General features: G+C 27.4%; 1 protein-coding gene across 1 annotated transcript in view; it reads right to left on the bottom strand.

The window, feature by feature from the left end:
- Positions 1 to 16221, bottom strand: part of LOC117181069 — a 187425-nt gene that overhangs the window by 33001 nt on the left and 138203 nt on the right. Inside the window, exons 8-9 of the mRNA XM_033373637.1 lie at positions 9603 to 10541; positions 81 to 1442 (exon numbers count right to left, since the gene is read on the bottom strand). Coding sequence (XP_033229528.1) covers positions 81 to 1442; positions 9603 to 10541 — 2301 coding nt within the window. The remainder of the gene's footprint in view (positions 1 to 80; positions 1443 to 9602; positions 10542 to 16221) is intronic.

Below are 16221 nucleotides of genomic sequence, written 5' to 3'. Positions count from 1 at the left end.
CTTTTGACTTCTGACTGCAGTCTTCCAACTTTCAGACTTCTTTCTTAATTTTGGTAATCAACTCTTCATGAATCACTAACTCTTCATTACCCATCTTCTCAGATTTTTCCTCATTTCGAATAATCTCTCTATTTTCCTGGCTCTCCTCCTCCCTTGTCTTCAAATTAATATTAATCTCACTGATCCTGCTAGACTCTGCTTCTATAATCTCCTTTTCAGCATCGAGCTCTTTTTCACCATCAAGCTCTTTTGCAGCATAGGGCTCTTTTTCACCATCAAGCTCTTTTGCAGCATTGGGCTCCTTCCCAACATCGAGCTCTTTTTCAGCATCGAGCCCTTTTTCAACATCGAGCTCTTTTTCAACGTCGAGCTCTTTTTCGGCATAATCTTTTTCAACATCAAGCTCTAAATATGGAAACGGATCATCCTCAATCCTTTTCTCACTGCTCTTTTTTTTCTTGTCCTTGCCCTGTTTTCGCCGTTTGTACTCCAACAGCTGGGTGAATTTTTTCACAATATGAGCTATAGAAGTCGGCTGAACGGGAGGAAGTGGTCCCGGATGGCTCTTCCTGTGAAAGTTGAGATTAGATTTCTGAATATACGTTTCGCCGCAAATATCGCAAGCATAGGGTCGCTTCCCCGTATGTAGAAGTAGATGTTGATGCATCCCCTGCTTGGTCGTGAAAGGTCTGTTACAAGCCGGACAGGGATAAGGTCGCAAGTCGTGGTAAATCCTCATATGGGAGGTGACCTTCTGGTTGTCCGGAAACACCTTCTTGCAGAAGAGGCAGTGATACTTTTTGTGTTTCGTGCGCGTGTGGGTCTCGAGATTCTCCTTTTTGTCGAAGTTCTTACCGCACTTTTTGCACTCAAAGGCAGACTTCATGTGCTGGGTTCTTATGTGACGGGCCAGAGAAAATTTCGTGCATTTCGAGCCGCAAATCGAACATTCCACGAGTGCTGTGTCGGTATGACAGCGTCTCATGTGTTCGCGCATACCTCTTTTGTATTTGAAAACCTTATCACAGAGTTCGCAGGGAAAAGTTGTCTGCTTTTCTTCAAGCAAGACACACTCGAGAGGAAGAGGTGGACCATCGCCGAGCGGATTGCTCTGATTATAGATGCTCCGCTCGTACTGAATCGATGAGTGGTTGATAAAATCGGAAAGACTCAGTGGATTCTTTTCCAAAAGTTGAGAAGTCAGGGGCCCGTTCGAGTAGAAGAAGGCGGCCTGGTTTCTGTCGTGGATGTAGAGTCTGTTTTCCTGATTTTTGTAGAAACCGGATTCGTGATAAGCCAAGGGATTCACGAAACTTGTCTCTTGCACCAACTTGTCCTCGTCGTCACTCACTTCCAGACATTCTTCCTTATATTCGACACTAGGCTCGGCATTTTTATGGGTAAGCTTTTCAATCGTCCAAGGCTTGCAGGCGATCTTGTAACTAAAAAAGAAAAGACAATTTGTTAGTGAATTGTATTTTGTGTCAATAAATTTAAAATTATTACGAGTTATGATTAACTAGTAAATTCGAATCAATCCAAATACCATTCGGTCAACTGAATTCAAGGAGGTGAATTCAGACTTTTGAAACGGATGCAATCTGAAAAAAACTCAAAAACAATCAGGTTTAAGGATGTGATTAAAAAATAATTGTAATAAGGAATCCGATTATTCTTTATGTTCAAAAAAATATATTAGGATAAAGTTGTATATATTGTTTTTGGAAGTTTATTTATTTATTTAAATAAGAAATACAAGTAAAAATGCAATAATTTATTTGGTTCTGCTAACATGATACATAATTGACGTATCCCAGGCGACTTAAATCTGCACAGAATTATTTTTATACGATAAAATTTGGTTTATAAAGTACAGTTATCCTAGATTTAGAGCATTCGAATTTCTATCAAAAAATGGGGAGAAAAAAAATCGTAAAAATAAGCGCATTTTACTTGATTTAAATTTGTAAGAATAATAAAAATAAAAATAACGAGTGGTGAAAATGTTATATTTGAAGAAAGTTTAATTTTCAACTATTTGAAATTAAAGAAAATATAAAAATCAATTTTCTACTGTTAAAAAATTCAATTTTAATTTTTCATCAATTTTTAATAGTTGGCTTTTCCACAATTGAATTTCAAACTGTTAAAATGCAATTTTATTTTATTGTCAACAGTTGAGAAATTATTTTTTTTCGGTTTTCAACAATTAAAAACTAAAACAGTTCAAAATTAAACTGTTAAAAATTTAAAAGAAGAAAAATTTGTATAAAAAAAAGTATTAAAAATTTCGTATTTAAAGAAAATTAAATTATTAACTGTTTAAATTGAAGAAAATAGAAAAATTAATTTTCTACTGTTTAAAAATTCAATTTTTATTTTTTCATCAGTTTTCAATAGATGGCTTTTCCACACTTGAATTTTCAACTGTTAAAATGCAATTTTCTTTTATTGTCAACAGTAGAAAAATTAATTTTTTTCGATTTTCAACAATTAAAAACTAAAATTTCTTCAAATATTAACAGATGAAAATTAAACTGTTAAAAATTTTAAAGGAGAAAAAAATTGTGTATTAAAAAAAAAGTATTAAAAATGTTATATTTAGAGAAAGTTAAATTTTCAACTGTTTAAAATTCTATTTTAATTTTTCATCAATTTTTAAGTGCTCAAAACTCAATTTTTTAATTTCTTCAATTTCAAATATTTTAATTTTCAATTTTTAGAAATTAAAGAAAATACAAATTTGACAGTTAAAGAGTTTTAAATTGAATATTAAACAGTTGAAAAGTAAATTCTCTTGAAGAAAACTTTAACTGTAGAAAATTTAAAAAAATGTAAAATTGAATTTTACATTTGACAATTCAATTTTTCAATTTTCAAATTTAATTTTTTACGATTTAAAATTCCAATTTAATTTTTTATCCATTTTCAATAGTAGGATGTTTAAAAATTGAATTTTCAATAGCTGAAAATTCAATTTTCTCTAATTATCAAAAGTTAGAAATTCAATTTTCTTTAATTGTCAAAAGTTAAAAATTCAATTAAATTTTTTTCGATTTTCATTTTTTTTTAAATAAACTTAAAATTTTCTTTAATTATCAACAGTTAAAATTAAACTGAGAAAAATGTAAAAGAAGCAATTTATTATAAAATAAAAAAGTTTAAAAATGTTTTATTTAAAGAAAGTTCAATTTTCAACTTATTAAAATTGAAGAAAACATCAAATTTAATTTTCTACTTTGTAAAATTCAATTTTAATTTTTCATCAATTTTAAATAGTTTCATTTTCCAAGCTTGATTTTTTTTCAATTTTCAAATTTCTTCAATTTTTAATTGTTGAAGATCTAAGAAAGTTAAAAATTAACATGTAAACAGTTTAAAGTTGAATTGTTTAAAGTTGAAAATTCAATTCTCTTGAAGAAAATTTCAACTGTTGAAAGTTAAATATTTCAAATTGAATTTTATATATTTGAAAATTCAAAATTCAATTTTCCATTTTTTTCAATTTTCAACAGTTTAAATTAAATTTCCTTCAGAAATAACATTTTTTAAATTTGTTTCTAATACAAGAAGTCGTTATTTTTTCAAAAGTTACATTTCTTAGAGTTGAAAATGAAAGAAGATGTCTTCCTTTTTGAAAATTAAAAAATTAACTTTTGAACAGTAGAAAATTTTCTTTTCTTTAAAGATAATATTTTTAACACTTTTCTAATAGAATATTTGCTATTTTCTTTTCTATTAGTTACATTTTTATACAATATTCTTAATGAAAAAAGATTTTAACAATAATGATTTTTAATACAAAAATCTCTTTTTGTATAAATTTTTTTCTTAAAAATAAGTGTTAAAGAAGTTATATTTCAAGAAAATTTCACTTTTTCCACAATTGAATTTTCTTCAATTTTCAACTGTGAAGAATTGAAGAAAATTTCCTGTTAGTTAAAAATTCAATTATTTTCAAATAAAACATTTTTAGCACTTTTTTATACAATATTCCCTTTTTATATGGAAATTATGTGTTAAAAAAAGTTCAAAAAATGTAATTTAACTTTTAATATAATTTAATCTTCAGCAATTGTATTTTGAACACTTGAGTTGTCAACAGTTCAAAATTTTTCAATTTCCAAAATTGAAAATTTAACTATTAAAAATAAAAAAAGCAATTTTGTATGAAAAATTAATGTTAAAAATGCCTATTTAAAGAAAATTGAATTTTCAGTTGATCAAATTCAGTTTTCAACTGTTTAAAATTCAATTTTCTACAAACGAAAATTCGACTTTCTTAAGTTTTCAACTGCTGGACAACTCAAATTTCAAAATTCTGATATTTTTAAAAGTAAGAAATTTAAAAAAATCCCATTTTGTATTTAAAAAAAGTCAAATAAAATTTAACTGTTTTGTATTTTACAAAATGTAAAATTGTGGATGTCCATAAGAAAAGTACCCTTATGGTCGATTATTATTATATAATAATTATTACAAATAAAATTAAAATAAGTTGAAAAACCTCATTTTCAAAATTCCCTGACATTTCTCTGTCCAATTTTTTATTTTACTTAACCATTAATATTCAAAGACAATAATTTAATTCTGGTAAAATTATTAACATAGAACCGTTTATAAACGAAATTAATAAATTTCAACTGAAAAATAAAAAATTTCTCAACCCACAGAACCCACATGCTATAATAATTAAAAATATAAAAACTAATAAATTTATACGTTATTTAAATTGGTTATGAATCCCTTTTTTGTAGGCATTCTGCATTAAATGCAGACCATTTTTTTGTGAGCCTATTTTTGAAAAAGAGTTTGATTTTTTTATTCAACTAACGAAATTTTTTAAAAATATCTTTTTTTAAATACATCATCTTATTTCTGCGAAATCTTATAAACTATGCAATGGCGTTTTATAGGTAGAGTCTTAAAAGCCTAAACAATTTTATAAACAAATTCACGATTTTGCTATTTTCGATTTTACTATTCTCCTTTTTCTTTCGGTTTGGAAAGAAAATCTCAAATAATTCTGAAAAAAAGATTACTGATTCAATTTTTTTCTTGCATTGTCCTTCTAAAGAGATAAGTAGAGTTACGATTATTATTACTCTCATAAATTAATTAAATTTTTTTCATTCTGGAGAAAAACGCTGCAAATATAACATTTTCAACATGAAATATGATTTTTTTCTTGAATTGAATTTTCAACAGATGAAAATTAAATTTTTTTTTGTTCAAAATTAAATTTTCATTCGAGTCTTGAAAAATCAATTTATAAATTTATTCAATTCTCAACAAATGAAATTTAAAAAAATGAATTTTTCTGGTTTAAAATTTTGTTGAGATTCTAAAAAATCGGATTTTGTGGTAAAAGGAACTGTTAAAAATATTGTATTTGAAAAAATTGAGTTTACAACTGTTGCAATTTGAATTTGCAACATTTGAAAATTCGAATTTTTTCAAATTTCAAATGTTGAAAATTCCACTGATGACAATTCAGAATTTAACTTTCTTAAATTAAAAAAAAAATTATGTATATATATTATAATGTTAAAATTATTATATTGGCATAAAATTTTATTTAAAACAGTAGAAAAATAAAGAATATTAAAAATTACACTTTATATGTTTGGAATTTAATTTTAATTTTTTATAAATTTAAATCATTGGATTATCAACGCTTTAATTTTCAACTTTAAAAATAAAACTGTCGAAAATTGAAAAAAAAACAGTTTAAAATTAAATAAAAAATTTTCAACAGTTGAAAATTCCACTTTTTTAATTTTCAAATGTTGAAAATTCCACTGTTGACAATTCCAAAATTCAAGTTTCTTCTATTTTCAACGGTTACAAATTTAAATGTTGAAAATTATACAACAAACTAAGTTTATATTAAAATAATTGTTGAAAATGTTATATTCGAAGAAAATTACCTTTTCAACTATTAAAAAATAATGAAAATGCATCAATTTAAACAATTGGATTTCCGACGCTTCAATTTTTATCGGCTGAAAATTCAATTTTTAAGCATTGAAAATTCCACTGTTGATAATTCCACAATTGAATTTTCTGCAATTTTTCACTGTTGAAAACTGAGTTTCAACAATTGAAAATTAAAACAAAAAAATATAATTTTGTATGAAAAATTAGTGTTAAAAAATGTCTTATTAAAATTTCAACACTTTAAGTTTCAACTGTTGAATGTTCCATTTTTTATAATTCCACGTTTGCATTTTCTTGAATTTTCAACTGTTAAAAATATAAATATGGAATATTTAACATGAAAAGTATTTTCTATCAAAAGAAAAGTGTTAAAAATGATATATTTGAAGAAAATTGACTTTTCAACTGTTGAAAAATAAAGAAAATAGAAAACGTCACTTTTTAAAATTCAATTTTAGTTTTTCATCAATTGTCAACTGTTGAAAATCCAATTTTTTAAAATTTTCAAGCATCACAAATTCTACTATTGACGATTTGACAGTTTAATTTTCATAAATTATCAAATGTTGAAAATTCAATCTTTTTTTAATTTTCAAGCTTTAAAAATTCCACTGTTGACAATTTCACAGATGAATTTTCATTAAGTGGAAAAGTAACTATCGAAGAACAAAAAAAAAAGCAAATTTTGTATGAAAATTTAAAAAATTCAATTTTAATTTTTTAACATATGAAAATTCAATTTCCTTCATTTTTTAACAGATAAAAATTCAATTTCCTTCATTTTTTAACAGATAAAAATTCAATTTCCTTAATTTTTTAACAGATGAAAACTCAATTTCCTTCATTTCTTAACTATTTAAAATTCAATTTTTAATTTTGAACAATTTTCAACACTTGAATTTTTAATAGGTAAAAATTCGATTTTCTTCAATTTCAAACTGCTGAAAATTCAAATGTTGAAAATAAAAAAAAAATAAAAAAACAGGTGTCAAAAATGTTATATTTGAAGAAAATTCAATTTTCAACTGTTAAAAACGGAAGAAAATTCGAAAATAAATTTTCAACTGCTTAAAATTGAATTTTAAATTTTATTCAGTTTTTAACAGTTGGATTTTCAAATGTCAGTATTTTCAAAAATTGATAATTCAATTTTCTTTCGATTTTCTAATTTTGAAAACTCAATTATGAACAACAAGTATCAAAAAGGTTATATTTGAAAAAAATTAGAAAATTCAAGAAAAACCCAATTTTCTTTTTCAAAAAAGGTTTAAAAAATGTTATGTTTAAAGAAATATCATTACTTAACGGTTGAAAATGGAAGAAAATTGGAAAATCAATTTTCAACTGCTTCAAATTGAATTTTATATTTTATTCAATTTTTAACAGTTGGATTTTCAATGTCAGAATTTTCAAAAATTGATAATTCAATTTTCTTTCGATTTTCTAATTTTGAAAACTCAATTATGAACAACAAGTATCAAAAAGGTTATATTTGAAAAAAATGAGAAAATTCAAGAAAAAGCCAATTTTCTTTTTCAAAAAAGGTTTAAAAAATGTTATGTTTAAAGAAATATCATTACTTAACGGTTGAAAATGGAAGAAAATTGGAAAATCAATTTTCAACTGCTTCAAATTGAATTTTATATTTTATTCCATTTTTAACAGTTGGATTTTCAATGTCAGAATTTTCAAAAATTGATAATTCAATTTTCTCTCGATTTTTTAATTTTGAAAACATTAGTTGAAAATTGGAAATTCAATTTTTAACTGTTGAAAATTTAAGAAAATTGGAAATTCAATTTTCAACTTTTCAAAATTTAAGAAAATTGGAAATTGAGTCTTCAACTATTGAAACTTGAAGAAAATTGGAAATGGAATTTTCAACTGCTTAAAATATAAATCTACATTTTCTTCAATTTTTAACAGATTTTCAACACTCGAATTTTCAACAATGGAAAAATAAATTTTTCTTCGATTTTCAACCATTGAAATCTTAATTTTCAAACTTTTTCAATTTTCAACAGTAAAAAATTTTATTGTTTAAAATTCATGCAACAATCGAATTTTGTATTAAAAAAAGTTTTTAAAAAAGTTATATTTAAAGAAAATTCAATTTTCAACTGTTGAAAATTGAAGGTAATTGGAAATTAAATTTTCAAACGCTTAAAATTAAATCTTATTCAATTTTTAACAGTTGAATTTTCAACGCCAGAATTTTCAACATTTGAACATTCAATTTTCTCTCGATTTTCAAATTTTGAAAACATCTGTTAAAAATTGGAAATTAAATTTTCAACTTTTGAAAATTTTAATAAAATTGGAAATTGAGTTTTCCACAGTTGGAAATTAAAGTTTCAACTGTAAAAAATTGAAGAAAAATGAAAATTGAGTTTTCAACTATTGAAAATTAAAGAAAATTGGGAATTGAATTTTTAACAGCTTAAAATATAATGCTAAATCTTCTTAAATTTTTAACAGACTTTCAACACTCAAATTTTCAACAGTAAAAAATTGAATTTAAAATTCATGCAAAATCGAATTTTGTATTAAAAGAAAGTTTAAAAAATGTTTCATTTAAAGAAATTTCAATTTTCAACTGTTGAAAATTGAAGGAAATTGGAAATTAAATTTTCAACTGCTTAAGATTGAATTTTAAGTTTTCTTCAATTTTTAACAGTTGGATTTTCAATACTAAAATTTTCAACAATTGAGCCTTCAATTTTCTAGTGTCAAAAATCGTTTGAAAATTGAGCAGTTGAATTGTCTCTCGATATTCTAATGTTTGAAACTCAATTTTTCAATTTCTTCAATTTTCAAGATTAAGAAATTTAACTGTTTAAAATTCAAGACAAAAAATTTTTTTGTATTAAAAACAAGTTAAAAAAATGTTATAATTACAAAATCCACCAATAAAAACAATCTATAAGTAGGGAATTTATGAGATTAAAAAAATCCCAACTATGACCATCTGCTTTTTTCTATTTTCCGCTGATACTCGTCGATTTGACAAACAATTTGGAAAATTCCTGTAAAGTATCGACACTAAAAATCCAAAAAAATTCCCATTTTCTCCCACTACACCGTGATTAATTTTTCAACCTGGGGTAACGTCTCACACTTAAAATTACATAATAAGATACAATATTTTTTTTGGCATATACGTAACTCAATAACGATAAGACGGGGTTTTCCACAGATGAACATCCACAACTCTAAAAAAAATTATCTCCAGGGAAATCCTATCCAAAGTGGATAATCATTAAAGAGCACAAATAAAAGAAAAATTAATTTTAATTTCAATTTATTAGCAAACAATGTTTCAACTGTAAAATTAAATTAATTAATTTAACATACATTATTTTCCATTAGTGATTATCCACTCTAGGTCGCAATTGAAGCCCCGGAAAATCAAAACCGACCGCTCGAGCAGTGGGTCAGGAGTGGGGACGCTACGCAGAAAACGGCTTCCTGCGCGTCATTCTCCCACTCCCAACCTACCGCTCGAGCGCTCAATTCTGCTTTTCGAGCCTTTAATTCTCCACTCTAGGATACTTTTCCCTCACAATTAAACTCTTTTTTTTTATTCTTCTGTCTCGTTTTCCGATTTAATGACAATTTGAAAATTATTCTCATTTTCCTTTCGGACAATATAAATCGGCGACTGTTCCACCGAGATCCCAGAACGCTGCTGATTCAAATTCGTGTCAATTTCTTCCTGTAACTGTTGCAGATGCAGATGCAAATTAGTCTTCGTGTCATAGGCGACACCACAAACCAGGCAGATTCGAGATCGCAAGTGAAGGGTATACTTTGCCCGAGAAATCTCCATGCAGGGGCAAATCAGCTGGCCCGTGTAGCTCGAAGGCCCTTTTTGCGCGACGGGAACCAGAGGACTTTGAGGGAGAATATTCGGAAGCAGAGCATTTTGAGGCGGAAGACCTTCCCCTTTGGGCGCAATCGGCCGGAAATTGTTCACCTGGACCTGCGGCGATGATGAGACAGCAACTATATTCTGGATGTGCTTCTTCAAGGTATGATTCCGGAGCTTCTGTTGCGAGGTAAAGTACAATTTGCAAATTACGCACTTGTGGGACGTTTTCATGTGATGCTCTTGCATGTGCTCCCACATTCGGTTGCTGGTGCTTTTGAAGTCGCAGATTTTACAAGTCAGGGGATTTTCAGCGGCCCCGGTGATGTTGACGTGTCGCGCTCTCATGTGGAACCACATCACCCGGGGGTTTCCGAATTCCTTGGCCTTGAAATCACAGACGCCGCAGATGTAGGGGAATTTTCTGTGAGTGGACTTTATGTGAATGGCCAGATGATCGAAAGTGGGGAAGTCTTTCTCGCAAGTGAGTCTACAAGTGTAGGCTTGCTTGGAATCGTGCGATTGAGAAATGTGAGCTTCTGCAGACTCGCGGTTAGGATTTGTAAAGTCGCAGTGCTCACAGAGATACAATGGTCGAGGTGTTCCATCGTCAATTGGATGCGGACCAGTTGGGATTTCGATATCGGGCTTTATTTTTGGTAGGATTTGCGGAAATTCGTAAGCTGCGTGGTAATTCGGCGTGGGAATAAATAAAGGGTCTCGTGCTGATTGGCTGAAACAAATAGAAAAAAAATTGTTAGTCAGCATTTTGGGACTTGGCTGGTGAAAAAGAGTGGTTCCTTAAAGAGTAGAAGTATCAATTAAGAAGTACAAGTGTAAATTATGCCGTTGTAACATTTTTAATTGTTTAAAATTAAATTTTAATTTTTCATCAATTTTCAAGACTTCTTTCTTTTTTTTGCAATTATCAACAGTTGAAAACCAAGGAATTTTATATGAAAAACAATCGCTAAAAAAGTTATATTTGATAAATGGAATTCTCAGATATTAGAAGATGACGAAAATTGAATTTTCAACTCTTTAAAATTCAATTTTAATTTTTCATCGATTTTCTAAAGTTGGATTTTCATCGCCGCAACTTTTTTTTAACAGGTGTAACAAATTTTATACTGGAAAAAATGTATTTTCAACTGACCGCAAATCAATTTTCAATAGTTTTATTTTTATGAATATTCAACAAGTAAAAGTTCAATTATTTTTCAATTTTCTATTGTAAATTCCACTGTTGACAATTCCACAGTTCAATTTTCTTCCATTTTTCAACTTTTAAAAGGAAATATAAATTTTCTTCAAATAAAACATTTCAAATTCAAATGTTGGAGATTGAAAAATTCTTCAAATTGAATTTTAAACACCTAAATTTTCAACATTTGGAAATTAAATTATCTTCATTTTTCAATTTTTCTAAATTTTCAAGTTCAAAAATTTTTTTTTTTTTTTCAATTTTCAATTGGTTAAAAACTGAATTTTCTTCAAATTCAACATTTTCAACACTAAAGTTTCAAATAAATTGTTAAAAATTAAAGAATATTGAAAATTTAATTTTAAACAGATGGAAATTCAACGGTTAATAATTATAAAAATAAGCGAATTTTGTATTAAAAGAAGTTTTTTTTACATTTGAAAATTAAAGACATTTTCGACTGTTGAAATTTCAAATGTTAAAAATGCAAATGTTGAAAATTCAAGGATATTTTAGATTGAATTTTAAACAGACTGAATTTCAAAAATTGCATTTTCAACACTTGAATTTTCAAAACAGTTTTTTTTTTAAATTTCCAAGTTGAAAATTGAGCTGTCAAAAATTAAAACAAAAATGGGAAATTCGTGTGAAAAACAAGTTATCAAAAATGTTTTATTTGCAAAATATTGTATTTTTAACTGTTTGTAATTAGATTTTAAATTTTCTTCAATTTTTAAGAGATGAGAATTGAAAAATTAAAATCTTCAACGGTTGAAATTCAAATTGTTTAAAATAGAAGAAAATTTAAGACTGAATTCTAAACAGTTATAGATTCAATTTTCATGAATTAAACATACGATTTTTAACAGATAAAAAATCAATTTTTCTTAAATTAAAAATTTTTATATACTTCTTTTTCATACAAAAGAGTGTTGAAAAATGTTTTTTTATTTATTTTATTTAATGGCCGACTGTTGAAAATGAAAAAAAATTGAATGGTTAACTGTTTAAAATGAATTTTAAATTTTCTTCAGTTTTTACCTGTTTGAATTTCAACATTTGAATTGTCAACAGATGACAATTTAACCTGTGATCATTAAAAAAAAACAATTTCGTATGAAAAAAAAAACAGTTAAAGATTTTATATTTGAAGAAAATTCATTTTTCAACTATTTTTAATTCAATTTATAATTTTCATCAAATTTCGAGCGTGGAAAATTAAAACGTTGAAAATTGAAGAAAATCTAAAAATCAATTTTTAACAGTTGAAAATTCATTTCCCAATTTTCATTCTTAAAGAATAGCAGTATCAATCACGTGGTAATTATAAAAATATGATTTTAATTTTAAAATTAAAAAAAAATCTGGAACTATATTCTCTAAAAGTTCCAGAATTTTATTGATTACTTTTAAGAGAATCAACGCCCAAAATATTAATAAAGCACTATGGAAAAAAATATTAATCGATTTTTTTCTTAATTATAAAAAACATATATTATTTCAATTTTTAAATGTTAAGATTAAAACACATCGATTTTTAGGAAAATTTTATTGCAAATAGAGGATACAACATTTTATGCATTACAAAGTTTGTGAAAAAGGATTATTCTGCGATTTTTTCATATTAAAAAAAAATTTGTATAAAGAAGTTAGTATAAACCCGGTGCCTTCCATTTTCAAAAATTTGTACTTTGTTTCATGCCCTTGTCATTAAATCCTCTTTCAAATGTTTAATCGAAAGGTTAAAAATATGATAAAAATAAGAACAAATTTTCTTCGAACAATACTTTCGGCATGTGCTTTTTTTGAACGCGAGTCGAAAAAAAGATTTTTTTCAAATTTTACAAATATTTAGATTTGACAAGCAAAAGAGGTGAAAAAAAATCGGTTAATATTTTTTTGCCGTTTTTGTATATCAAAATGAACAAATTTTAAAAAGCGAATTTTTTATGAAAAACAAGGATTAAAAATGTTATATTAGAAGAGAATCTTATTTTAAAAAGTGTTAAAATATGTATATTTTGAAAAAATTATATTTTCAACTGTTGAAAAGTTAGGAAAATTGAAAACTGAATCTTCAATCGTTAAAAAATTAATTTTTCATCAATTTTCAACACTTGAATTTTCAAAAGCTGAAAATTTTTGTTCTATTTTAACGTGTTGAAAATTCAACTGTTGGCAATTTCACACTTGAATTTTCCTTAACATTCAACTGCTGAAAACTGAATTTTCAACAGTTGAAAATTTTATTGTGAAAAATGAAAAATGCGAATTTATTTTGGAAAACTAATGTTAAAAATGCAATATTTGAAGAAAATAAATTTTCTACTGTTAAAAAATGAAAACAATTGAAAATTAAAAATTCAACTACTTTAAATTTAATTTTTCATCCATTTACAACAGTTGGATCTTCAGAACTTGAATTTTCAACAGTTGATAATTTAATTTTCCTTGACACTGTATTAAAAATAAGTGTTGAATATGTTATGATGAAAAGAACAATTTTTCAAATGTTGAAAATTGAAGAAAATCTAATATTCAACTGATTAAAATTCAATTTTTAATTTTCTTCCATGTTTAACAGTTGGAAATTAAACTGATTTAAATGAAAAAAGCGAATTTTATATTATAAAAAACTGTTACGAATGTTACATTTAAAAAATTGAATTTAGAACGGTTGAAAATTAAATAATATTGTAAAGTAAATTTTTAGCCGATTAAATTTCAATTAAAAATTTTCTTCAATTTTCATAATTTAAACATTTAAATGTTTAAAATTAAGAAAGAAAAATAAAATTTTGCATGAAAAATAAGTGATAAAAATTATTGTTTAAAAAAAAAGAAAATTGAATTATTCACTGTTCAAATTTCCAGAAAATTATAGGTGAAACAATAATGGCGAATTTTTCGCAGGTACAATTTTTAAACAGTTTATATTTAAAAACAGAACTGAAGATCTTAACCGATTTTTGTTCCTTTCATTCACATCACGAAATTTCTGGAAAATAAAAACCAATTTGATAAATTATAATCTTTTTAAAAAGGTCGCTAGAACTTTGTTTAATTATTGTCCGCATTTATTAGCAGCTACAATTTTTTAATTAAAAAATTCTATTTTTTATATTTGCTCCTGATGCATTCTCTTGTCGCAAACTCCCTCGTAAATTCGGTAACAACTTTTTTAACAGACAAAACGTAGGCCCTCTTTCTCGTATAAATCACGATTCCAAAATCTTTTTTCATAGATGGGAGAAAGAACCTTTTCCTCGGTCTTCATAACTTCCTCGGACTTCATAAATTGCGACCAGAGAAGCCATTTTTACCCAATTTTATGGTAATTTTTCGTTCTGTCGTCAGGTTCGCCGAAAAGAAGAACCGAGCAGATTTCTCTTTTTTTTACGGCTGGCACAAATTATTTAAAGTCGCAAAAGCAAAAATCGACTATTTTGATGTTTATCTAAAAAGGGAGAAGATCTAAAGTTCTCTAGTTCGGTTTGTACTTTCGTGAATGGCTGTAAATATTACCGGCGATGCCGGAGGAAGAGGGAGTCTGCTTGCAGTGTCGATATTTCATGTTTCAGATGATGGTTCAAGACTTTTAATTTTTTATTCAAATCAATTACTTTAAAAGCGTTTCCCGCAAATTTCGCCAGTAAAGTTGAAATTACTGATATGTAATGGAATTTGATTTGCATTCGAAAATTTTTTTTCAATGCGTTTTTTCAGTACGGGAAGTCGAATAATGTTCCTGACTGAAACTTTTGGGACATTCAGGACATTGTCTCTGCTGCTTCAGAATGGTATTAAAACTAGGCTTTCTTTAAAATATCTTCTGGCAATTATCGGATTTAAGATCGAGAGATGTCTCATTTTTATTTTGAAGTAGTTTTTTTATCTGCTTTGAGATTTTTGTAGGCTGAATCTACTTCTTTGCTGTGAAGTATACTTTCATCTAAACAAAAATTACTTCGTTCTGCAGAAAATGGATCCTTGGAAGGAAACCTAAAACAAAAAAAATCATTAATTAAAGCAAGTTTTTAAATTATTGTTAGTTAAAGTATATAATGGAATTTTCAAAATTCTTATGAATTATTTGTCTCTGGAAAAAATTCTTGTTTAAAGATATAAAAAAGGCCAATAATTAAAAGAGACAAAAGGATTGTTGAATAAAAAAACTTGTATACATACCTTGTTTTCAGGGTTTCGTAGCCTCTTATCGTTTGGGTTAGATGTCCGTCTATCGTAATTTTTTCCAGGGAGGGGAAGTGATGTGAAATTATGGGAGGAAAAGTAGGAAAAGTAACGGGAATTAGCAGAAGTGAGGAAAGGTGAAGTAGTAAAAATGAGGGAATGAATAAGTACAGTTAATTAGGGGAAATAAGTTGGGGCAATAAGGGGAGTGGAATTAGGTTAAATAAGGGGAGAGAAGTAGGGGGAATTAGGAAAATAAGTGTAGGGGAAGTAGCGGCAGTGAGGGAAGGGGAAGTAGTATAAATTAAGGGAGGAGTGTGGTAATTTAGGGGAAAGGGAGTAGGGGAGGTGAGGTAAAATTAGTGGAGGAAGGCGAGGGAGAATTATTGGAGGGAAGTGAAGGAAAACGAATGAATATAAGGGAAAATAAGGTGGAGATAACGTAAATTAGGGGAAATGGAAGTAATTGATAATAAGGAAGGGATGTCAGGGAAAACGAATGGCGGGGAAGAAAGGGAAAATTAGAATAAGGGAAGTAGGGGAAATAAGGTGAGTAGAACTAGATTAAATGAGGGGCGGGAATTAGGGGGAATGAAGAGGGAGTTGGGAAAATAAGCGGAAATGAGTGGAGAAGTAGTAGAAATCAGGTAAGTGGGAAGTATGATAAATTAGGGTAAGGGTTTCGGAGAGAGGTAGGATAATCAGAGGAGGGGAGTTAGGGGAAAAATGGCGGAGATGTGCAAGAAAAGGAGTGTAAGAGAATTAAGGGGAAATAAGAGGAGTGGAAGTGGTTTAAATGAGAGGAAAGTAGATGAAGCGAAGGGATATTAGTAAAAGTAAAGGAAGCGGAAGTGGTAGAAATTAGTGTGGGGAGTAAGTATGGTAAATTAGGGGAATGGGGATAGGGGAGATAAGAGAGAATGAGGGAAGGGAAGTCAGGGACAACGAATGGTGGCAATGTGAGGAAAAATGAGTAAAAAGGAAGTAGAGGAAATAAGGGCAGTGGAATTAGGTTAAA

Source organism: Belonocnema kinseyi, chromosome 10 (genome assembly GCF_010883055.1).
Source record: "Belonocnema kinseyi isolate 2016_QV_RU_SX_M_011 chromosome 10, B_treatae_v1, whole genome shotgun sequence".
Lineage (NCBI taxonomy): Eukaryota > Metazoa > Arthropoda > Insecta > Hymenoptera > Cynipidae > Belonocnema > Belonocnema kinseyi.
The sequence above is the reverse complement of the archived record's forward strand: the minus strand, read 5'-3'. Positions and strand labels throughout refer to the sequence as shown.